This window comes from Pantherophis guttatus, chromosome 5 (genome assembly GCF_059756535.1).
Source record: "Pantherophis guttatus breed Tessera chromosome 5, ASM5975653v1, whole genome shotgun sequence".
NCBI lineage: Eukaryota > Metazoa > Chordata > Lepidosauria > Squamata > Colubridae > Pantherophis > Pantherophis guttatus.
This window is the reverse complement of record NC_142067.1, coordinates 131436348-131460424: the sequence shown is the minus strand read 5'-3', so window position 1 is coordinate 131460424 and position 24077 is coordinate 131436348. Positions and strand designations below refer to the sequence as shown.

Sequence of the window (24077 nt, the reverse complement as noted above, 5' to 3'; positions counted from 1 at the left end):
TTTAGTTAACCTCTTGTCCTTTTTGAGCAGAAACTCTTCTATTTTCCTTTTATTTTGAGTAGAGTGTAACTAAAGGAGGCCGTTTCATATTCCGTGTAGCCAAAGGAGGCTGTTCTGTATTCTTAGCATCCCTTCGGCTCATTCAGTTTTTGCTTAGCTTCATCCGCTCCAAAGTTCACTAAGTTGCTTCTGCCTCCTTTCGTTTCCCCCGCTGGGTCTGCAATTTAACATTTGCTTTCTTGGACCTGCCACCCTCTTCCAGAGCCTCATCCCCTCACTTCTTCCGACATGGACTTTTGACTGCAATATCCATTTCTTTGAAGTCCAAGAAAACCAAAAGCCAGCACTGGGTCATCACTCCCCCCCACCCCAACTTTCCTCCACGAAGCTGGTTGAGTTTGCCAAACAAATTACTGTGCAAGGCTGAAAGAATAAATATGGGCAGAATCTGACCTGAAAAATGGGCTGTTTTTAAGGGCCGTTTGCCGACATTTGGCCTGTTTTCAACAATGGGCAAAGGAGACGACTTTGGACTTATTTAGTCAAATTTCTGGTTGTTTTATTTGTGACACTTCCCAACATATTTTTTCTCTTTTTCTCCTTTTAGTTAGTTTGATATAGTCATTATTATCATAAAAGTTCTTGAAGTTCTGTTGAACCATACATCAAATATTTGGTAATGTGGATCTATTGCGTAGGGGCCGTAGTTTAAAAACTGACTGTCCACCCTACTTTAACATCCAATTGAAAATACATCTTTGCTTCCCATGTAAAAGCTCGTTTATATCAACGCAGAGGAAAAATGGGCTGTTCCCTTTCTGGCAACCAAAGCAATTATGTTTTTTAAAAAGTCCCATGGGCTGCAGAGTGCCAAAGACATTGACAGAAGTGATTGATACTGTTTGAAGGCCAGTTTCGGAAGCCCTGGGAAGCCAGCTAGGATGTTCCCGACTCCCTGCTAGGAGATTCTGTCAAGGCCAAAGAAAACCACGAGTGGCCCCGAGACCACTGCCAATAGCTCTGCTGGTGGTCCTGGCAAAGAGCCGGAGCCCCCTGGAGGGGATCGGAAGGTTGGCGGGAAAAAAGGGCAGCTTTTCATCAGGATGTGAGCAGGACCAGGGATGGCAGCGGGGGGAGAGCCTCCATTTATATACACAGATCACAGAATCATTGAGTTGGAAGGGGCCTAACAGATCACCAAGGGCAACTGCCTGCATACTGCAGGACTCTTGCTATAATTTTATGCTATAATACCAAGAAATCTGCCTTTTTTAATGGAAAAATTTATTTATTCAAAAATACATCTTCATGGTCTTAACAACATGGAAAAGGAACCAATGTACACTTCTTACATGTATAGAATTTTTTTAAAAAAATCCTGGGTCTGTAAAATTGCCGTTTTATAGTCACATTCATCTTCAACTTAAGAGCTGTTTCCCAGCCAATAAAATTTCATATTCCCACGATCAAGTTCTGCTGTAAAGGCAGTTTAACTTCCAGTTTTCTATTTATTCTTATTCCTCCAGTCTTTCAAAATGTTTATTGAATGTTTTTATTCACCTAAAAAAATTCCCTTGAAATCTTTCAAAACAAACTGGTTCCACAGTCTTAAAATCAGAGAAGTAATTCAGTGTGTGTGTGTGTGTGTGTGTGCGTGTGTGTGTCCCGGTTAACAGGCCCCATCTCGGCTGCATCATTTACACACTGTTCTCCTCAAAGAGGATCTGAGCGTAGACGGTGGCAGACGCAACGCCTTTGGCTTCCTGATGAGGCTTCAGCAGCTCCAGCTCAGCGTAGGTCAGGTTCTCCTCCCTGCCCTTCAGCTGCAAAACAAAAGGGCTGCCTGAATCCATCGGCCGAGGAGGGACCGGCTGCCCTTCAACTTGGCCCAGGGAGGCAAGAAGGAAACAAGGCCAGACCAGAAGTAAGAACATAACCTGAACAGGCTTTCCCCACCACAAGGGGAACCAGCTACTAAAACACGAGGCAGGCTGAAGAAGCGGGAAACGCCAGGACTGCAAGGCTGGGGCGGGGGGGCGGGGGTTCCCCTTCGCTCCTGGGAGTCTCTCCTTGCAGTCCAAAGCGCTCGGTGCAGGGGGAGGGGGGCACTGGCTGCCTCTGTGGGAAAGAGGCCCCGAGAAGAAGAAGCGGCCCCAGAAGGCGCCCGGGCGGCCTCTGAAGTCCAGCTCTGGGGCCTGGAGCCGATTAGCCAATTTAGCCCTTCACCCTGGGAGGCATTTCTGCTTCACATCAAATAAAGCTGGCCTTTAGTTATAATTCTCATTCAAATTCCAGCTGAACCATGATGAATTCTGAAATGGCACAGCAACACCCAGCTCATGTAAATTTTAGAGCTAAGATTTATGAAATTACATCATCCAGGTGTATTATTATGTTATCTGGAAATTGCATTGTTTTCTTGGGTAGATTATATCTTTATTCCTTCTTTATTCTATTAAGTTTGGATATGAAAAATAACCCTCGATTCCTCCAATACAGGTCACTGGGCAGCCCCGGCTGATGTGTTACTTTCATACATTTTTATGATGTTCCTATAGTAAACATAATTTAATAAAGCCAAAACACACTAAATAAATAATTGCATCTAGAAAAGCAATAAAAGCAAATAAAATTAGTACTTTCATAAGTGGAAAAGGTACTTCAATTACTGCTACAAGCAACGGCACACCATAAAATGTGTAGAATAATTTCCCTTATGCATATTTCCAGTATGTAATAATTTGATTGAAAATATGAAGAAACACACAGGAGGTTCAGAATCGTTGTGCACATACAGTTCTCAACTACATATAATAACTGAACGTAGAAGATACGGGTTTTTCCAAAGGCCGTTTCCTGAGCAGAAATCTCAGGCTGGGCCCCATTCTGCTTCCTGGGTTACCACGGACAAGTTCAAATAGCTTAAAAAAGAGCTTCGAATATCAACCGTAAGGAAATCTTATGTGCCTCCTGCATGCTCCCAAGCCCGGAACAGGGAATATCTCCAATTGCGGGGCATTCAGCCTATTCAACTAAAACGAAATAGTGGCCCAAGATAATATTGCTGGCAATTTAAGGTACTGGGGGAATGAACAAGAATTTAAGAAGAAAGATCTTAAAATAAGATAGCAATACAGTAAAGAGTAACCATTATGGACACCGCTGTAAAATAGCGTCATGGTTTACAACCTATACTGTAGCTGTGTTTGCTTTCACCCATGGCATTACAATGCACGTCTGCAGCTGGAAACACACCATCTAGAGAGGCAAAGAAGAATAGCTAAAGTAATCTCCAGCCCTTCCTCCCCCCCTTTTTTTGTCCTCCCAAATTTTTATTTTATTTTTATTTATTTATTTATTTGTCAAGCATATATAAGATAACAGGTAAAAGTATACACATAATTTGAATACATGAAAAGAGCAAGAGTAAAAAGGAATATTAGGACAGGGACGGTAGGCACGCTGGTGCACTTATGCACGCCCCTTACAGACCTCTTAGGAATGGGGTGAGATCAACAGTACAGTTTAAGGTTAAAGTTTTGGGGGTTTGGGGAAGAAACTACAGAGTCAGGTAGTGCATTCCAGGCATTGACCACTCTGTTGCTGAAGTCATATTTTCTGCAATCGAATTTGGAGCTGTTTACCTTGAGTTTGTATCTATTATTTGCTCGTGTATTGTTGTGGTTGAAGCTGAAGTAGTCATTGACAGGAAGGACATTGTGACAGATAATTTTATGCACTATGCTTAGGTCAGACTGAAGTCGGCGTAGTTCTAAATTGTCTAAGCCCAAAATTTGAAGTCTGGTGGCATAAGGTATTTTATGGTGGGTAGAGAAATGGAGGACCCCTCTCATAAAATATCTCTGGACTCTCTCAATTATATTTATGTCCGATATGCAGTGCGGGTTCCAGACAGATGAGCTGTATTCAAGAATTGGTCCAGCAAATGTTTTGTATGCTCTAGTTCAGTGATGGCTAACCTTTTTGCCATTGTGTGCCAAAAGCAGGGGGACCGCAAGGGGGGGGTCACACACGGGCACGCCCACACCCATATCTTTCTTGGAGCCTGGAGAGGGTGAAAACGCCCCCCCCCCGGAGGCCCTCTAAAGGCCAGAAACAACCTGTTTCCCAACTTCCAGTGAGACCAAAAGGCCCGTTTTTTGCCCTCCCCAGGCTCCAGAGGCTTTCTAGGAGCCTGGGGAGGGCAAAAATGGCCTCCCCCCCCACCCCGGAGGCCGGAAACAGCCTGTTTCCTGACTTCCAGTAGGCCTGGAAGGCCTGAAAATTAGCTGGCTGGCGCGCACATGCATGCTGGAGCTAAGGTAGGGCAATGCTTGCGTGCCCACCGATATGGCTCCGCGTGCCACCTGTGGCACGCGTGCCATAGGTTCGCCATCACGGCTCTAGTTAGTAGTACAATATTACCAGAGAAGAAGCTACGCAAGATTAGGTTAACAACTCTTAATGCCTTTTTGGCAATGTTGTTACAGTGGGCTCTGGCACTCATTAAACTTATTAATCTTTCCCTCATTAAACTTAGTACTAGCAACAACCACCGAGACCTCTAGGTATTTTGCAGTAAAATTATTAATGAAAATCTGCATATTAAAGTATAGACATTAATGAAAAAGGAGAGACAGAAAGGAAGCTAAGAGACACCATCCCGCCCTCAGGCAGCCTTTGGGCTTCGGGCATAAGGAGCCGCTCCTGCCGATTTCAAGGAATGTCAGCATCCGGAAGGAGACTTTTTAGGCAACTGGGTGAGATCATGAAGACCCGTAATAAAGCCTCCACCGAATGGAGTTATCGTGAGGGGCTCTAGGGAAGTTCATGATTGTTCCTTGAGGAACCATTATGGGGTGAGAGTTCAATCCTTACTTTCCACAATAGTCCAAACATGATTTAATAGAATTGAATCTATTAGTTGGACAAGTTTAGCACTTTCTTTTTCTTTCTTTCTTTCTTTCTTTCTTTCTTTCTTTCTTTCTTTCTTTCTTTCTTTCTTTTCTTCCTTCCTTCCTTCCTTTCCTTTCCTTTCTCTCTTTTTTCTTTCTCCCTCCCTTTCTCTTTCTCTCTCTCCCTATCTTTCTTTCTCTCTCTTTCTTTTTCTCCCTTCTTCCTTTCTTCCTTCCTTACCTTCCATCCATCCACCCACCCACATCTCTATAATTTCATTTTGCGACCCTTTATTGATCGGGATTCCATGTGCACAGTCACTCATGCCCTCGTCACCTCTCGCCTGGACTACTGCAATTGTCTCTACATGGGGCTCCCCTTGAAGAGCACCCGGAGGCTCCAACTGGTCCAGAATGCGGCTGCGCGGGTAATTACGGGAGCTGCATGGCGCTCCCACATAACACCACTCCTGCGCGAGCTGCACTGGCTCCCAGTGGTCTTCCGGGTGCACTTCAAGGTGTTGGTTACCACCTTTAAAGCGCTCCATGGCATAGGACCTAGTTATCTTCGAGACCGCCTGCTGCTACCGACAACCTCCCATCGACCCGTGCGCTCCCACAGAGAGGGCCTCCTCGGGGTGCCATCAGCCAAACAATGTAGGCTGGTGACCCCCAGGGGGAGGGCCTTCTCTGTGGGGGCTCCCACCCTCTGGAACCAGCTGCCCCCTGAAATAAGGAGAATCCAAGACCTTGGTGCCTTCCGCCGTGCCTTTAAAACTTTCTTTTTTCATCAAGCCGGGCTGGCTTAACATATTTTTTAATTTTTAATTTTTAATTGGTTTGTCATTTTAAACTGGGGCCAAATTAATATATATTCTTTTAATTGTTCTTAATGTTTGTATTGTATGTTTTTATCTGGCTGTACACCGCCCTGAGTCCCTTGGGAGAAGGTGCGGTATATAAATTTGAAATAAAATAAATAAATAAAATAAATTTTGGAGATGGCTTTTTTACCGTACATTCTGACAGAAAAATACACGTTGAAAGATCCTCATAACTGCAGTCCCCTTCCAGTGTCTCTAATAATTAATAACAGAAATTTGGGAGCTAGGCTGCTGCATTTCTGCTGGAATTGAGAAAAATTGTGCAATTTTATATTCTGCGAAACAAGACTATCCCAAAGAATTCTTAAGAATAAAAGTTCATCTATAAAAGGAGTAACCTTCACTTGTATAATGAGGGGTGAGAAGGGATGAAATGTCTTATGGTTATTATCTGTGAGTCCCAAGCAGGTGTCCATTTTGGAACCGCCCTCTGGAGCTCACAGGTGGGGGCCATTTTTCCATCTCTCCTCTCGAGACTTTGCTCCTCGAAAACTGACTGCAACAATGAAAAGAAATGGGAACCTTTCCCATGACACACGCAGTCACCCTCCAGCTAGAACAGCGATAGGACCCAGGAGGGGAGGGAAGCTTCCAAGCGTTTCCCAGGGGAAAGGGAGACAAAAGCTTTAGGGAAATTCTCAACACCACAAGGAGGGCCCAAGGGGGCCCCACGGCAACAGAGAGAGGACTGAGTTGTGACCAGGGGCCACACGTGTACATGCAGTTGCCTTCTGAATGCTTCGAGCAACACTGATCACCAATGTGGAGAACCGTGACATCGCCAAAATTATAGAAATCAAGAAAAACAGTCTGTAAATAAGAAAATTTAAATATGTGCTACCATAACTTTAAAAGGAGCCCGAAGCACAGAAAGAGTCCAATAGGAATCTGTATCTTCCAAGTGGACTGTGCCGTTTTGTCTCCTTGTGAACGCACCAGTGGTTGGAGAGCAACCACATAATGTCAGCCGACAAAGCAGCCTCTAGTTCAGAGATCTTAGTTTGCACAAGTGAGTGTGAGCGTGCTTGGGATAAAACTAGGCTTTGGTTGTGATGAAAGGGCAACAGAGCTGATTGGCATAGTCTTTCATGTTAGCAGGGAATGTTGCACGGATACACTTTGACTAAGGAGCTGGTAAACTAGTCTACTCTTCCCTTCTCTTATGGAAAAATCATTTTTCCTGCAGCTCTGAAAAGGGACCAGTCTCCTCACTTAGCAGGAAGTCACTTGATACCTTCAGAAGACTAGCTCAATTTTTGGAATTGCTATTGCTATTAGACACTTGATGGCTGTTGTGTTTCTCTGCTTTGGTAAGGAAATACCTAAGTACCTATCTCTGAAAGGATGACCCAGTAAGTCACAGGTTGTCTTCTTTTATTGAGAGAGTCACTTGGGCTCTTTCCATCCAACTTACCCCAACAGGATGCTATGAAAATGAAACTGATGTCGATGCTGGTATATGAGAAAGCAATAAAATGTGTACAGTACATGGCCTTAAACTCTTTAGATGAAAAATGGATGAACAAGGAGCAATTCAATTCTGCAGGAGCTGCCATGGACACTGAGAGTCAAAGAAAGGATGTCTAGTATGCAGACCCTCCCCAAACCATCCCGAGAGGAAAGAAAGAAGAAAGGAAAGGAAAGGAAAAGGAAAAGGAAAAGGAAAAGGAGGGGAGGGGAGGGGAGGGGAGGGGAGGGAGGGAGGGAGGGAGGGAGGGAGGGAGGGAGGAAGGAAGGAAGGAAGGAAGGAAGGAAGGAAGGAAGGAAGGAAGGAAGGAAGGAAGGAAAAGAGGGAACCAAATTCACACATTAGATAACCAACAGAAAGTAAGGACAAATCTCTACAGTGCTACTCACCAAGGTGACCTTCCTTTGTGGTTTCAGAAGTTTAGGCTTTGAGAAGGCGTGGGATATTGGTGCTGTAAAAATAAGGACAGATCGTTTGCCTCTTGCTGCAATATGAATGTAAGAGTGAAATGCACAAAAACGAACATCTGCCACTCATTCAGCCTCCCTGCAGTTGGCCAGGCTGCCCCTCCGTGTGCTATTTTGCATCTCCCGAGATGCCTCGGGTTCTCATGTGCTTCCTTGGCAGTCCAGGGCCTCTTTTCCCCACCCGTGGCCGTGGCTTTGGTGCAAACTCAGCTGGGTGAAATGGAAAGGCTGCATCCCGAACAGTTGCTGATCGTCCATTCAGGGCGATTTGGAAGTCATATAAAAATGAGGAATAAAAGTTCTGGGAGATGGAAAAAGGAACAGGGCACCCCAGAAGAATGCAGCCCCTTACCTACAATAAAAGAATTAGGATACAATGTAAGGGTTGGAAGGGATCTTGGGAGACCATCCAGCCCAACCTCCTGCCAAGGCAGGAATCCTCTTTGCCAGCATGCCTGGCAAATGGCCACTTGCTTAAACAGTCAGCGAAGGAAAGATCCTTCCTTTGGGAAACCCCTGTCAGTCCTCCAGAGTCAAAGTGCTCGTGATCTCACGAATACCTTTGGCAGGAACGGCTGGGGGTGCCTCGGTCGCCTTTGCCCCTTTCCTCTGGATGGGGAGCCCTGGAGACCCGGCTGCCTTGCTGGGGCTCCCTGTGTCTTGCAAGCTGGGAGGGAGAGAGAGGGGAGAGGGGGGGAGAGATGTGTGTTTGCCAGGTGGACTGGTAATATTTGCTGTCTTACCAATTCATTTGATCTACTTAATTCATTTATTTATGCATTCAAGCAAATAAAATGGAGAGAGTATGTTTGTGTGGGGGAGAGTAATCAAAATCTTTTATAATTGGGATAACAAAAATATAGCCTGGAACAGTATAACTAGTATAAGAGTAATTCACATTCACCCAAACCTCTGGCGCGTTTTCAGCCTGGCACAGCCTTTATCTCACACACAAAAGGTTAGTCCTGCAAGTAATCCACACACTAAGAGCAAAAGTAGCCTCATCAACAACTAAATCTAATCTGAGGCAGGTCAAAGGATGATTGTTCAAGGCACAGTCATCCTCACTAAACATAACAAAGGAAGAAAAACTATGTCACGCCTACGAGAGCCAATTCATACCACCGTTGGCACTTCAACTAGGGCAAATAGCAATAACCATGTTTAGCTTTTAAGACTCACTCTCCCACGTAGGTTTTTGTTTTTTAATGTTGTACACCGCCTGGAGTAATGGTATCTGAGTTGGGTGGCTATATAAATTTGTTTAATAAAAAATAAATAAAAATATATCAGCAAGGAGGACACTAAGGAAATACGCGGCCCGTTTTCAACAATGGATGATTATCGGTGCTCTTTGGAAATCTACATTCCTCCTTCATGGATTTTTTGGCATTGATTAAAAGGCACTCAATATAATTTCCAGGACTTAAAATATATTTTTCTCAAGCTAGGAGGACAACTAAAGTTAATGACATTTTTGTAGAAAAATTAAAGCTTGCAGCTCTCAAAAAGAAGCTTCTTCTCCTACCTCTTCTGAGGAGACTTCACCAAGGTATGTTTCACTGTGAAAAGAATACAGAAATAAGAAAAAACAGAAATTAAGAAACGTATCGCTGTGTATAGTAATTTTCACTTGCATGTGATTTCTGGTCAGTTTGTTTTCTTTGTTCGTTTAAAACACTGCAGGACAAATTATCTATCAAATTTAGATACCACCCATCTCACTCTCTGAGCCACAGTGATGTAGTGGTTAGAGTGCAGTACTGCAGGCTATTTCTGCTGACTGCTGGCTGCCTGCAATTTTGCAGTTCAAGTCCCACCAGCTCATGGTTGACTCAGCCTTCCATCCTTCCGAGGTGGATAAAATGAGAACCCAGATTGTTGGGGGCAAATATGCTGACTCTGTAAACTGCTTAGAGGGGGCTGTAAAAGCACTGTGAAGCGGTATATAAGTCTAAGTGCTACTGCTATTGCTATCTAAGTGACTCAGGATGGTTTACAAAGGTCAGTTTGAAAGAAGCAAAGTCAAAGATCTCTTGATTATTTAATATTAGATATAAGTATTTTGAGCGTAGTCAAAGAGAAATTTACAGAACATTCAAAGATAAAAATTGAATAAACAAACAAACAAAAATGCAGAATTAGTAAATTCAGTGACAATATACCAATATTTAAATTACAGATGAATTACAGAAATCTTTTATATTGACAATGGACTCACCGTGGGATCGTTTCTTGTTGCTCAGGATCTGGCAGAGGATGACCAGAGCGAAGAGAAGGATACTCAGGATCCCTGCCGAGCTCATCAGGACCGCGTAGACAGAGAGGTCTGGAGAGGCCAGGAGAGGAAACACGAGTCAGCTGGGAGGCGCCCCTCGCCCCCCCCCGGGTCTCAAAAGGCATGGAGGTTTAGTAGTGGAGCTCTTGGTCTACTCCCAAGTGCACAGGACTGTGTCACCCTAAGCACACCTCCATTTCTGCTGTGGCTTATGTAAAATGTGGAGCCGATGACCAATTTAATGGTTTGTATCTTTCCATACATGCATAATCTGTTAACATTTTACATTGCTGAGTTTTAATGTGTCCTGATCTTTGATTGCAAAAAATGTTACTGTATTTATTTGACTTTACATGGTAGTTTTGTTTTGTTTCCCCGTGTATTCCAGGGATAAATAATTCTCTGATCCAAATGCTGCAGGTAAGTCAGTGTATTAAGCTGAGATTCAGAAAGAGGAAAGCAGCAATCTCTTTATATAAGCTGTAGCTTTTAGAGTTTTGTAACTTATTGGAGGTGGACCCCTTAAGATTCTTGTGTGCATGTCTGTGTGTCTGTATTGTAGCTTTGATATCTCCCTTCTGAAAGTCTACTTAGCTTAGTCCATTTAACTTTTTTTTTAAAAAAACTCTTTATATTTAAACATTTTAAACATGTATTCCAGGGTGAAATGCTACCGGTTCGGGGTGGTTCTCCCGAACCAGTAGTGAAAATGCTACTGGTTCGCCTGAACCGGTAGTAAAAAAATGTTTTAATAAGGAAACAAAAAGTTCCCATGATTGCGCGGCACAGCTGATCATCTGAACTTTTTTTTACTTTTTTTAAAGCATTTTTTACTACCGGTTCGGGCAATAGGTAGTTCAAAAATGCTTTAAAAAAGTAAAAAAAAAAAAAGGTTCTGACAATCAGCTGTGATAATCAGCTGTGCTGCACAATCCTCCCAACTTTTTTTTTGTTTACTTTTTAAAGCATATTTTTACTATCTATTGGGCTTCCATTTTTGCTTCCTGGAGGCTTCCCTGAGGCCTGCTAGGCTAAAAATGGGTGGTGGTGGGGTGCTGAGAAAGAAAGAAAGAAAAAGAAAGAAAGAAAGAAAGAAAGAAAGGAAGGAAGGAAGGAAGGAAGGAAGGAAGGAAGGAAGGAAGGAAGGAAGGGGGAGGGAGGGATGGGAGAAAAAAAGGGAGGGAAGGGAGAAAGAAAGAAAGAGGGAGGGAGGGAGGGCAGAAAGAAAGAAAGAAAGAAAGAAAGAAAGAAAGAAAGAAAGAAAGAAAGAAAGAAAGAACGAACCAAGGAAGAAAGAAAGAAAAGAAGGGAGGGAGGGAGGGAAAAAGGAGAGGAAGGAAGGACCACAAACCTGGCACTAGACGCAGCTTCAGAGGATACCTTGAAAGAGCACAGCAATCTAGGGCTGGAAGGGACCTGGAGGTCATCTAGTCCAACCCACTGCTCCAGCAGGACATTGTTAAAGTGAGTTTGACCCCCCCAGTCATATGACTACATAGCCATGCCCACCCAGTCACATGACCCCCACCAAGCCATGCCCACCAAGCCACGCCCACAGAACTGGTAGGAAAAAAGTTTAGATTTCACCACTGATATATTCCCTTACCAATATCTTGCCTTTTTATTTTTAAACTGTTAAAAGTTAATGTGTTTCAGTTTATCCATTTATTGATTTTTTTCCATTTTTTCTTGTCTCACAAAAATACTGGTTTTGCTTTTTAGACAAGCAGTTTTTATACCCATGTTATCTTTAATAGCCTTTTGGAATGTTAATGGCCAGAGAAGGCTAAGAGGAAAAGGACCTTTTCCAAATTGAGCGATACAACATCCAAATTTCCTGGAAGCAACTCATAATCTTCCTGATAAGAAGTTTTTGTTTTTAATTAATCAGATGGATAGGCTAAATATACAATTGCAGTAATTGAAACCAGCTAGAATAATGATTATAAATAATAAATTCTCAAATTTGATTACATCTGATACTATTTTTAAATATTGATTATTATGCTCCAACTAAGGGCAAACTGGAAGTTTTACATATGGTGGTGCTGAAAAGTTTCTTCTTCACACAAATGTAGTTCTGGATCATTTTTTCAATAAATAAATAAAGTATAATATTTTTAACCAATTTATTTAATTGGTTTCCCTTTACCGAGTTTTAGAACGTGTGGAGAACAGATGTTTTATTTCATATTTATGCAGAAATACTGAAAATTCAAAAAGGTTCACAACCTTTAAACATCACTATGGATATTATACCTGCCTTTTAAGAATGAATCATGAAATTATGACATGATTTTAATCAAGTTTTGAATCTTTTGCATGACCAATCAAATATTGTGTGGTTGCGCGACAGCTCCCGCAGTACCTGAATGAAACTGTCTATCTAGATTCGTGCCAGTCCGGCTTCAGGCCTGGGTACAGCACGGAAACGGCATTGGTCGCATTGGTTGATGATCTCTGGAGGGCTCGGGAGAGGGGTTGCTCCTCTGTTCTGGTCCTATTAGACCTCTCAGTGGCTTTTGATACCATCGACCATGGTATCATACTGCACCGGCTGGAGGGATTGGGGGTGGGAGGTACCGTGTTGCGGTGGTTCTCCTCCTATCTCTCCGACTGGTCGCAGTCTGTGTTGGCAGGGGGGCAGAGGTCGACCTCGAGGTGCCTTGTTTGTTGGGTGCCGCAAGGGTCGGTCCTCTCGCCACTCCTGTTCAACATTTATGTGAAGCCGCTGGGTGAGATCATCCGTGGATTTGGGGTGCGGTGCCATCTGTACGCTGATGATACTCAGCTGTACATCTCCACCCCAGACCGCCCCAATGATGCTCTTGAAGTGATGTCTCAGTGTCTGGAGGCCGTGACCGAGTGGCTGTGGATGCCGGCGTCCCGATATAGCCAGCTGGTGCCATCGCTGGCTATTGGGGGCGAGTCATTGACCCCCACAGAGGGGGCTCGCAACTTGGGTGTCCTCCTGGATACACGGCTGTCTTTAGAAGAGCATATGACGGCTGTGGCCAGGAGGGCTTTTTATCAGGTTCGCCTGATACGCCAGTTGCGCCCCTTTCTGGATCGGGACTCCTTATGCAGTCACGCATGCCCTAGTCACTTCTCGCCTGGACTACTGTAACGCTCTCTACATGGGGCTCCCCTTGAGGAACACCCAGAGGCTCCAACTGGTCCAGAACGCAGCCGCGCGGGTGATTATGGGAGCGACCTGGCACTCCCATGTAACACCTCTCCTGCGCGAGCTGCACTGGCTCCCAGTGGTCTTCCGGGTGCGCTTCAAGGTATTGGTTCTCACCTTTAAAGCGCTCCATGGCTTAGGGCCAGGGTATTTACGAGACCGCCTTCTGCAACCGATAACTGGCCAATACGCTCTCACAGAGTGGGCCTCCTCAGGGTGCCGTCGGTCAAGCAATGTCGGCTGGCAGCCCCCAGGGGGAGAGCCTTCTCTGTGAGGGTACCCGCCCTCTGGAATGAGCGCCCTCCCATAATACGACTGATCCCGGACCCCTGTACTTTCCGCAAGGCCCTGAAGACTTTTTTATTCTACCAAGCCGGCCTAGCCTAAAAGGTCTTATGGGTTAGTTTTTTAAATTGTATAGATGTGGGGTTTTAAATTGGGAGGCCGATCGATTTAATTTATTTTAGTTATTTTTAACTTTTATATTATATGTATCTTAATTCCGGCTGTCCACCGCCCTGAGTCCTTCGGGAGAAGGGCGGTATATAAATTTAAATAAATAAATAAATAATACTGTTCTAAGTAAACAATGAAATGTACTTCAAGCTTATTTACCGGAATTTGTTGACTATAGTAACATTCAAATCTATCAAAATACTATTTTTCAAACTCCCTATCAGATATATTCTCAACTAAATAATTCTAATATGAGTTGTTTCAAAATGAGATGGGCAGCAAATAAAATAAAATAAAATAAATAAATAATAAAATTTCTATTGTTATACTTAACATGTTCCAATAAATTCTCTTTACTTCCAAAAAAATATTCTACTGGTCCAAAATAATATTTAAATAGATCATTATCAAAAGGTTCACATTGTCTAAATCAGGTGGAAAAAAATTGAGGGTTTTAATTTAATTATTGTTTGGAACGCCTTTAATAAACACATTCATGGCTGAATTATTTTATAATGCTTCACAGAAATAAGAAGACAAAATCTGGAAAAATGATGAGCTTTTGAATGCTATTGACACTCACACTGGAAATGGGAGAGGCAAGAAACAGACAGGGGCCCAACTGGAAACGTCATGGCTAAAAGCATCCTTGTCAAAGACCCTCCAGCCACACCAAGCGTTGCCCTCGTCCACTGGCAATTCACACTTTGAACTAAACTTTGGGACAAGCATCTTGTTTTTTTTAAATTAAGGCTGCACAAAACCATGTTTTACTAGATCTGTGAAGAATAACAAAAGGGAAAATTATACTTAACCTTCAAAAAATGCCCAAGCATTGTGTTTTTCCTCATCCAAAAAACGGGATGGAAACACTGAAAAAGAAAGAAGTAGGTGATCATCTGCGCAAAATAATTTTGCATCTAAAAAGTAAATCTAACATCAACTTTCACTTAATTTGGAAACTCTTTAGAAATTATAATTCTGCACATAAACGTCTGTCACATTTTAAGTCTGTGTCTCATGTCACACAAGATTTTAAAACATTACATTATTTTTGGCTGATTCTAAGGTTAAAGATAGACCTCTTCAGATGAGCCAGAGCTACTTGCTACTTCCTCTTATTCCGACTGATCATTCAGTTTGGCTGTTTTTCTGTCACTTTCTGGTTTGACTTGTATAAATAACCATTAATTCCAATTTAATGACACTTGTACAGACAATAGTGGACGTCTCTTCTACTTTTTCCAATATTTTGTAAATTCTCCTGCAATTTTATATTTTGTAAAGTTTTATTCTTTTTCTCTTTCCTTTGTCCCCTCTAATTCTTTTTTTTTCAATTTTTCAATTCTTTTACATTAAAAAGATGTCATAATGGAACCTGAAATGTTTCCATAAATATTAAAGAGAATCCATATAGCATCACCAAAAAGAACAATTGAAAATAATCAAGGAGACTAATCAACTAATCAAGAAACTAATTAAGAAGGGAAGCAACCTAGAACTATGGAGAAATTTTCTGACAAGTGAGAACAATTAAGGAGTGGAACAGAAGTTGCCTCCAGAAGCTGTGGCTGCTCCGGCACTCGAGGTTTTCAAGAAGAGAGCGGACAGCCATTTGCCCAGAGTGGCTATAGGGTCTCCTGCTTGCGCAGGGGGTTGGACTAGAAGACCTCCGAGGTCCCTTTCCTACCCTATTATTCTGTTTAAATCTGTCTAAAGGGGTACAGGGGATATGGAATAGATTTGATACAGGGACAGGGTATTTTCATGAACACTGTTTGAAACTGATTTCAAGAACTGGAGAAATTCATTCAGCGTACTACACATTTTATCTCCTTTTAAAAATCCCAAACGACACTGCAGAGCCTGAGTTGCTCTTTCCTGTTGCTCATCACCTGGGTCCTGGGGTGGGGGGGGGGATTGTCCCCCAGAAGTCAGCCAAATTCCTGAAAGATAAGCAGGCAGGTAAATGGGAGCAGCAACGCAGGGATCCCTTTGGAAGAACCAAGATACCGCATAGACCATCCCCAGGGTCAGCTGGGGATCATCCATCAGCAAAAGAGAAAACAAGGAATAATGTGTCACATCAAAATCCGTGACCTGAAAATTGCACAGAAGTTACAGCTCCACCACATGCAGTCATGGGCTTTTTTTAGAAGAACGGCCGCTTTAGAGCGGAGCTGAAGCCGGGAACCCACCAGCGATGGCAGAGCTAAAGAAAGTCAGCTGGTGGCTGAGCTGGGCTGAGGGAAGGGAGGGGAAGGTGACCACATATATCATTTCAGTTGTGAAGCATGTAATTTTCCTCCTCCCTATTCTTATAATTGCTTCCACCATCCTGAAATTAATGGGGAAAAACATTAGTCATTTCTGAAAAAACAAACACGGCATAGTTTTGCATTTTAAGTTCTCTTAAGTCACGTCTAGAGGAATAAAATGCAACGTCCACCTGATGCTTACTTGACTGTCCTTCCCTGAGGATCTTGTGCGTTCGACCACAAGGGTCAGCTCATTCATACGGCTTCACACCACACAGGGCATCACACATTCCGATCAGACTTCGACGTACCACTAGGGCCAGGGCTCCGCAACCTTCAACACTCAAAGAGCCATTTGGACCCATTTCCCACGGACAAGAAAACACGGGGAGCCACAAAACCTGGGTGGGGGCGGCCTACTCCCACCCAGTCACGCCTTCCCAGGTTTTGTGGCTCCCGGTGTTTTCCGTGGGAAATGGGTCTCTCTTTCTCTGCCCCTCCCTCCCTTTCTCCCATTTCTCTTTTTCCTCTCCCTCTTTTTTTTTCTTTCTTTTTTCTCTTTCTTTCTCTCCTTCTCTCTCTCTTTTCCCCTTTCTTTTCCCTCTTTCTCTCCCTCCAGCTCTCCTTTCTCTCTTTCTTGTGTGCGCATGCGCACGAGCGAGGATGCCCTCTGTCTTGCACGAGCAGGGATACCCAGCACAAGCGAGGGGCCGGGCCGGGCTCGGCCAAAGCACAGCAAAGGCGTGCGGAGCGGGCAGGTTGACCAGCAGACGGGCGAGAGTCTTTGGCGAGGGCACTCCGGCTTTCTCCAAGCGTGATCCCCGGAGTGGGCGTGCAAGGGTCGGTGGGGACAGCCCCATTTTCCTGCTGCCCTGAGCTTCTTTACTCCGAGGAGGCTGGCCTCGCTGAACCTCGCACGCCCACACCGGGGATCAGGCTGCACTTTAGCTGAGCCCAGCCACTCACTTGAGGAGGGCATCTCTGCTTGTGCGCCCCCTCCCAGCCCCTCAACAGCTGGTCGAAGGGGTCACACGAGGAGGGTCATCTTCGGGGAAGCCGCCACTGCAGCTCATGCTCACTCCTCAGCTGCGGGCGTGTCCCCCTTTCCATCGTACCCTCCTCCCAGATCCCATTCCCACCCTGCCAGCCCTCAGGTTAGCGAGGTTGGCATCAGCCACAGCCAATTTGGGCCAGTGTCTCAGGACGGAGAGCAGGTCGCGTGGCCGGGTCGGCAGGGAGCTGCAGGAAAGGGGCCAAAGAGCCACATGCGGCTCCAGAGCTGCAGGTTGCCGATACCCGAACTAGGCAAAACTGAAAAGACACAGAGTTTTTATTGAAACACAACGATTAGAGAAGTTCAGATATGTATGCACCTATTTTATATATATATATATTTGTGAGATTTCACAAATTCTCTAATTTATTAATTTTTTTGCCAGATGTGGGTTGTGGTAAGCACATATTCAATCTGTATTTATTTTTCTGGCTCACAATAAATATGAGCACGTATATGAATGTATCTTTTTTTTTTAAAAAAAAAAGAAAATTGAGTCTACAACTGCAATCCATTTTTTTCTCTCCCTTTGTTAAAAGCATTGTCTGTGTGTTTGGATGTCAATCACTTTGCACAACAATCTCTTTGTTCTCCTTTCTGTTTAAAACTTCAGGAGAAAACGAAGGCGGATGCTAACCATTCCAGGTCAGACCAAGACAGAAAACACTGTTTGTGCCTTGGCAACCCAGAGACAATCTGTCCATGGGAATCAGCAATGTCCGCAGACAAAGTGGTTGCATCACAACTCTTGTATAGTTTATTTTGATTAGTCAGTTGAGCAGATCAAACCATTCCTTTGTAAACACGTGGGTGTCAACGCAGGCCCCAAAGGGATGGCCTTCCATGGGGATTCTGCTATGACCACCTTGCCTGTTTCAATGTCTTGAGGATGCTTCCACAGAGGAAGCTCAAAGCTTGATTACACAAGTGCTTCACACAACCAATTTTTGGTTTCATAAAGAGGAAAAGCACCAGCACACAACGATGGGGGAAAGGTGAGGTAGATTCAGAAACGGCAGAATATGAGCTCACGTCAGGGGATAACGGCAACAGCCATTATAACCGGAAGAAGATTTGCACGTCTACTTCATGGACCACAGGAAAGCCTTTGGCTGTGCAAAACAGGCCAGACACAAAGGCCGCTCAGGTTTATGAGAGAACACGTGAATATCCTTCTGGGGAACCTTTATCACAAACAGGAACCTCCCGGAAGGTTCACGGGGAAGGTGTTGGTGCCGTTTTGATTCGTTATGTGGCTATGGCAATTTTATTACTGCATGTTTGAGTTTTATAACGTTTAACCTCTGTTTTGGAAATCATCTAGAGAGCTACACATTTAAATTGAGGTAAATAATTTGCTGTTTATTTTTCCTGAACCGAAAACCAAGGGAACCTTGATCACCCTGCTTCTACAGCTCCTGGATCTGGGGGGTACTGAGCGAGGAGGCCCCTGGGGAAAGTTAGGCCTTCAGAATGTCTACGGAGATTCTCCGCCATCCAGGTCCCGGTTGTCCCAAAGGAGCTTTTTCAAGAGGCAACTGGGCTTTCTTTGTTTTTCCTTGAAGACGTTTCGTTTCTCATCATCCAGTTGCCTCTTGAAAAAGTACCTTTGGGTTCAACCTGTAGACTAGACCGGTCTGGGGAGTAAAAAAAAAAGGGGGGGGCATCTCAAAAGAATGGTGAGCCCAGTGGAAAACCTGAGAGAAAATACAACTTGGCTCCATTTCCGGGTGAAAATTCCTTGCACCTACACAGACCACATGTGCAAGTCTCAAGCATGGCTAGAGGACGTGGAAAATGCTTTCTCTTAAACTGCTTTTCCTTCTGTGGAAGAAGGCGGCCATGGCAGATGTGGCTAAGCACTCTCTTCCAATCTCCCCGCTTGCGTGAGATTCACAGCCCTGCAAGATGAGGCTGCATTTTCATTTCTAAAAGGCTGGGAAGATCATCCAGGCATTTTTCCTTTAGTTGTCCCAGAGCCAAGCGAGGCTGGAGCCCCCAGCAGATGTTCCACTTCCAGCCACCGCTGCAGCTGCACGGGTGTCCCGGATCCAGCAAGGCTGGGCTGCTCCCTCCCTCCCAGGGTGGGCGGGCAGGGTGGGGGAATGGGCTGGTCGTCTTGCTCAGGAGAAGATGTGAACTCTCAGAAGAAGCCCGAGAAAATCAGAACCGTCGCCACGTGACGTAGCCAGAGGTTGGCCTGCGGTCTCTACCCCCCAGAGCAGCCCGAATTACAGAGTGTGGTCAGCTCAGATTCTGAGGGTAGAACAACTTCTTCTCTAGAACAACTGAGAATAGAAGACCCATCTTCCACAGCTGGAAATTCCTGATCTGCTGCTGAAGGAGACCCCTCCCCTCCTCTTTGACCCTTAAGGGCATCATTTGGGTCACCATGGGATCCAGCTGCAGCTCACCCCATCCATCTGTTCATGCCACCCTTATTTCTGATGCCCCTGGACTCCTGGGGCCAGACTCAGAGAGGAGAACCCAACTCTGGGGCCACACGCCCTTCCCCACCTAATACACCGCTCCGTCCTTGCACAGAGGACCTGGGTTGCCTGAGCCAGCCCGGGTGGAGGAGGGCTGCTGACATCTGCAGTTCTGCCAGGGAGCCGGATTTACTGCTGGTCTTTAAAATGCTTCGCTATGGGAAAAGGAGAGTTCACGTGGCCGGGCTGGCTGGCTGCACTGCCTATTTTTACAGGCAAGTAGCCACGAGGAACACGCCAACTTTAAGCTTGCACTGCTGGTGTTGTTGAGGCTGCTGAATTCAGGTGTGGATTGAAAATACAGAAATTGTCATCCTGTGACTCTCGAGGGTTCCCTCTCAACACATTTTCTTTCTTTCTTTCTTTCTTTCTTTCTTTCTTTCTTTCTTTCTTTCTTTCTTTCTTTCTTTCTCTTTCTTTCTTTTTCTTTCTTTTCTTTCTTTCTTTCTCTTTCTTTCTTTTTATTCCTTCCTTCCTTCCTTCTCTTATAGGAAGCGATTTCGTGTTTCTTTGTGATCACCCCACTAAACCAGAAATCAAGTTTCAAAAAATCAACGTATCCCTTCATGGGCTTTTTGTGCTTTTTTTTTAAAAAAGTATTTCTTACTGGTACTTATTTTGAAATCATCTTCTCTAAAAAAGAAAGAAAGAAAAACTTTGGTAGATCGATAGCAATGAGCTGCTTATTACCAAATCTACTTTTGTAGCCCTGGGATGAAAAACTAGGAAATCAGGGTTTGTTCTGAGTTCCCATGATTTCTTATAGCCAGAACACTCAAAATGTTTTGTTTTGTTCCACACAGAATAGGAAGCACCCGTGTGTTCTGGGTTCTTTTTCTCCTAATGAAAATGTTTTACCCCAGTGTAAAACAAAACATACGTTCCATTTAATGTGAATTCCTAGTTGCAACAGTTCACTTGCTCCGTTGTTCGTTCTGTTGTGATGAGGTTTGTAGTTCTACATTTCACTCGTGCCAAGACCCCCTCCTTTCATCCAGCCTGCCAGAAGAGGGCTGCCCACAATTCCAACCAATGGTAAAATTAAAAGCTCTCTGCCCAAAGTACAGTATTATGCTCAAATATGAATGTCTCCCCTAAACCCAGCCTTTGTTTGGTAACATCCTGCTTGCTCAAAAATTTTTTGCATGGACACACACATACACACCTCATGTTATGCAAAGTCATAGGAACAGATTATGGATTTTATGAATTTATGGAAGTTGCTTTTATGTAAATAAATAGTAAGATGAGGATCTTGGTATGTGTATACTTGTGGCAAATAAAGACACAAGTATTGTTGAAAGATATCATGGGAAGGAGCTATTTCCCTCGACAAAGAGATTCACTCACTCACTCACTCATTCACTCAAAAGTATCATAATATACTTAACGCCCAAATCAACCCACCGTTACTAATAAGGGATCCTACAAAAGAAAAGGTATTATTGCCTTCTTTGGCTTTCTGTTTTTAAATAATGGATGGTAACTGTCTTCCACCAATATGGTCAAATCTTAGGCCTTCTGGATGAATGCTCTGCTCTTTCTGAGGTAGTACAGTTAGGCAACCATCCTGCGTGGATTGCAAAGCAAAACCTCCCGTGTTATTTGCTCACCTTGGACTTCAGTAGAGGCACTTCCATTGGACCAGGAAGTCCACTTGTTCCTTTGCTTGCTGATCTCTTGAACTTTGCAAATATAGTGTCCTTGTTCGGCTTGCTGGATATTCAGGATCAAAAATGTGTACATCGTCCTGTGTTTCTCCTCAAGAAGATGAAGCCTTCGCTTATAGAAGCGACTTGTGTAATTTCCATAGTACTGGACGACCCCAAACTTGGTCATTTTGATCATCAGGTATTCCTGGGCAGAGGGGAGAGCAAAAACCCACCGGACAGCCAAAAGGTTTTCTCTTCGCCTTTTTTGAGAAACATGGCAGAATAAAGTAACATTATCTCCAATGAGATGCTGTATTCTGGGTCCCGGAGAGACGGTCACGTTCAGAGCTTCACAAATCTCTACAAAGCCAAAAACAAACTCTCAGCAGTGCAACACCGTATCATTCGTTTTAGGTCTTATCTTAACCCCTATCTAACAAAATTACAACTCCTTTTTTTTTTTTAAAAAATGGAAAAAATATTTTATGTTATGGGTTATCAGAGAAAAACTGACTCAATTCATTTTTTCCCCTTATTACAGACATATTTATCCCCAAACTTTGGTATTTTTTCCTCCTAAGGCATCATGTTGAACCTTATTGGACTTTTAAAAATTCTTCCACTGTATTTATGCTTAGGTAATTTTACTCTCCAAGTAGGGGTGTCCAATCTTGACGACTTTAAGACATGTGGACTTCAACTCCCAGAGTTGTGCATGTTGGTAATTTAGGATTCTGCGCTCCTTTAAGCTCTTTTAAGCACTACTCAATGATGGCCACAAGAAGACGGCTGAAGTTTGGAGAAAAGCAAGATATAGATGATAACAATTGCTTGGTCTAGTTTGGTGTAGTGGTTAAAGTGCTGACCTAGAAAGCAGGGTGCCGTGAGTTCTAGTTCTAGTCTTGCCTTAGGCACGAATGTCATTAAGGCGACTTTGGGCCACTCAGTTGCTCTGACAGGGTTGCCGTTGTGAGGAAAATAGGAGGAAGAAGGGTTTTTGGGTATGTTTGCCACCTTAAGTTACTTATAAAGTAATAAAGGTGGGATAAAACCCAAATAAACAAACCAAGTTATGGATAAGTATTGCCAGGCCTAACCAGTTTCAGAATGGTCACAGCAGGCACACTAGATACGCAAACGGGCCCATTAACTGGCAGCTGCATGCAGAGAAGCCTAAGGCCCGGCTAGGAACAGCAGCCCCCCAGCATGGAGGAGACCTGACACAAAAGGCCAGAGCTGCCTCGTCCCCAGACTCTGCGCCACCCCCACCCCCCCACCCCCCACCCCCAGGTGCTGGAAGCTCCCAAAAGCTGCCCAGCAGCTCCAAATCAACCAGTCAAGTTGCAAACCACCACCCCCCACACACACACACACATCCGTTCCGCCCAAAAGCCTGCCTGCCTAATGAAGCCCAGATAATCAGGATAATAGCCCTGAGGTGCCAGAATTGCAGGCCCTTGACTGCTTTAGATGGAACTGGCTCATTTCCTGTATTTTTCTTTCTTCAACCCACAGACCAATTGAAGCCGCCAACCTTGGGAGGCCTCCGGGGACGCAGAGCAGATCCTGACCCCAAACCCGAGTGCAGGTCTTGAACTGCCCCCCCCCTCCAACCACAAGCCTTTCTCTGGCGCCCATCCCCCTTCTCTACTCCTAACCTCCACCCGCAGAAAAGGGAGGCAGGGGAGAAATTCCGCCCCAGAGACCCTCCACCGGTTTTCCAAGCATCCCCCTCCCCTCCTTGCCTTGGTTTCCCATTAAAACAAGGGCTGAAGAAAGGGGAGGGGGCACAAGCCCCGTCTCCTGTTGGAAGCCCCGATGAGCAGGAGGCCGACTGGTAACAGCCGAGCATCTTCGCCCACAGGCGCCGGGCACTGGCTTCCTTTGCTTCCAGTCGCCGCTAGGCAGGCAGCGCTGGGGAGCGGCGGGCTCTTTTCCCCTCCAGAACCATTTAGCAGCGCGGCTTGAATGCGCTCGCTCAGTTAGGGAGGCTTTTACATTTGGAGGCGGCAAGCGACGCTCCCTGGACGTCTCCGAAGAGGAGCTCCTCAGTTCCAGCCTGCGGCTCAGCTGCTCCGCGCCGCCCTTCTCCTTTCAAGAGCCGGGCGGAGGTCTTTGGGGTCCCCACAGAAGCAGCCCTCTCCTTCCCCGAAGCGCCTCCGCCGCCACGGAGCCCAGCGCTGCTCCCGCGGGGAGAGCTCCGCCGGGGCCAGGACGGGCGCGGAGCTCCTGCCGCCCCTCCCTGCCGCCCTGCCGCCCCCTTACCTGCCCAGGGCGCGCCGGCCAACAGCGCCAGCAGCGCCAGCAGAGGCATCGCGGAGGGCTGCCAGGCTCCCGACCGCCTCGCCCCACGAAGCGGCCTCCCTTCCCGGGCCGCGCCACCCCGGGCAGCCTCGCCGGAAGACCCCGCTGGCCCGGCTCCGCGCAGAGCCCCCGGAGCGCTTCCAGCCGCCGCCGCCGCCGCCGCGCTCTCGGCGAGGGCGGGCCGGGCGGAGGGAGGGCAAAGCCGGCAGGCGCCGCCTTCCGAGCCTCCCCCGCGCCGGCCGGCCGGCCTGTGGCATCCCGCGTCCCGGCGCAGTAGCCGAGCGAGGCTCCGCGAAGGGCGGCGGGCCGCTGGAAGCTCGCAGCCGCGGCCGCCCGGCTTGCCTGGCGGGGCAACGCTGGCCTTGGGGGCTCCTTTGAGAAGGCGGCGTGGCTGGCCGGGACCCAGCGATGCGCCGCTCCCTCCCTCCCTCGCCGGGGATGGGGCGGCCGCTTCCAGGGGCTCCTCCGGCGGCCAGACTGGGCCCGCTGCCCTCAAACGGCTCACTCCCGGGTCGGGCGAAGCGGGGAAGGTTGTATGGCAACGCTCCGCCCTCCCGCTGCAGGTGTCACGGTTAGCCTCCTGAGCGCCTCTGCCCTCCCGGTCTGGGCCTGGTGGAGCTTCTCAAAGGGGAAGCTTTCCTTCCCCCACGCAGCCCTTCGGGTCCCACGCTAAATCCGTCCGGTTTGC

At 45.8% G+C, this 24077-nt stretch overlaps 1 protein-coding gene across 3 annotated transcripts; it reads right to left on the bottom strand.

Moving 5' to 3' along the window:
* Nucleotides 1-1267: 1267 nt before the first annotated feature.
* On the bottom strand, nt 1268-24066 carry VSTM4 (V-set and transmembrane domain containing 4). 3 transcript variants are annotated; one of them, XM_060682482.2, is made up of 8 exons: nt 23351-24066; nt 21047-21445; nt 14448-14504; nt 9936-10043; nt 9243-9276; nt 8275-8381; nt 7637-7698; nt 1268-1823 (listed from the first exon to the last, which is right to left on the bottom strand). In XM_060682482.2, exons 1-8 carry the CDS (start codon nt 23397-23399, stop codon nt 1698-1700), a joined length of 942 nt encoding a protein of 313 aa, XP_060538465.1. In that variant the 5' UTR covers nt 23400-24066; the 3' UTR covers nt 1268-1697. The 3 variants fall into 3 exon arrangements, with proteins under 3 accessions (XP_060538465.1, XP_087751755.1, XP_087751754.1); XM_087895628.1 differs by lacking the exon at nt 1268-1823 and adding an exon at nt 2364-3258 and having other exon boundaries at nt 23351-23579; XM_087895629.1 differs by lacking the exon at nt 21047-21445 and having other exon boundaries at nt 23351-23567.
* Between the last annotated feature and the right edge of the window lie 11 nt (nt 24067-24077).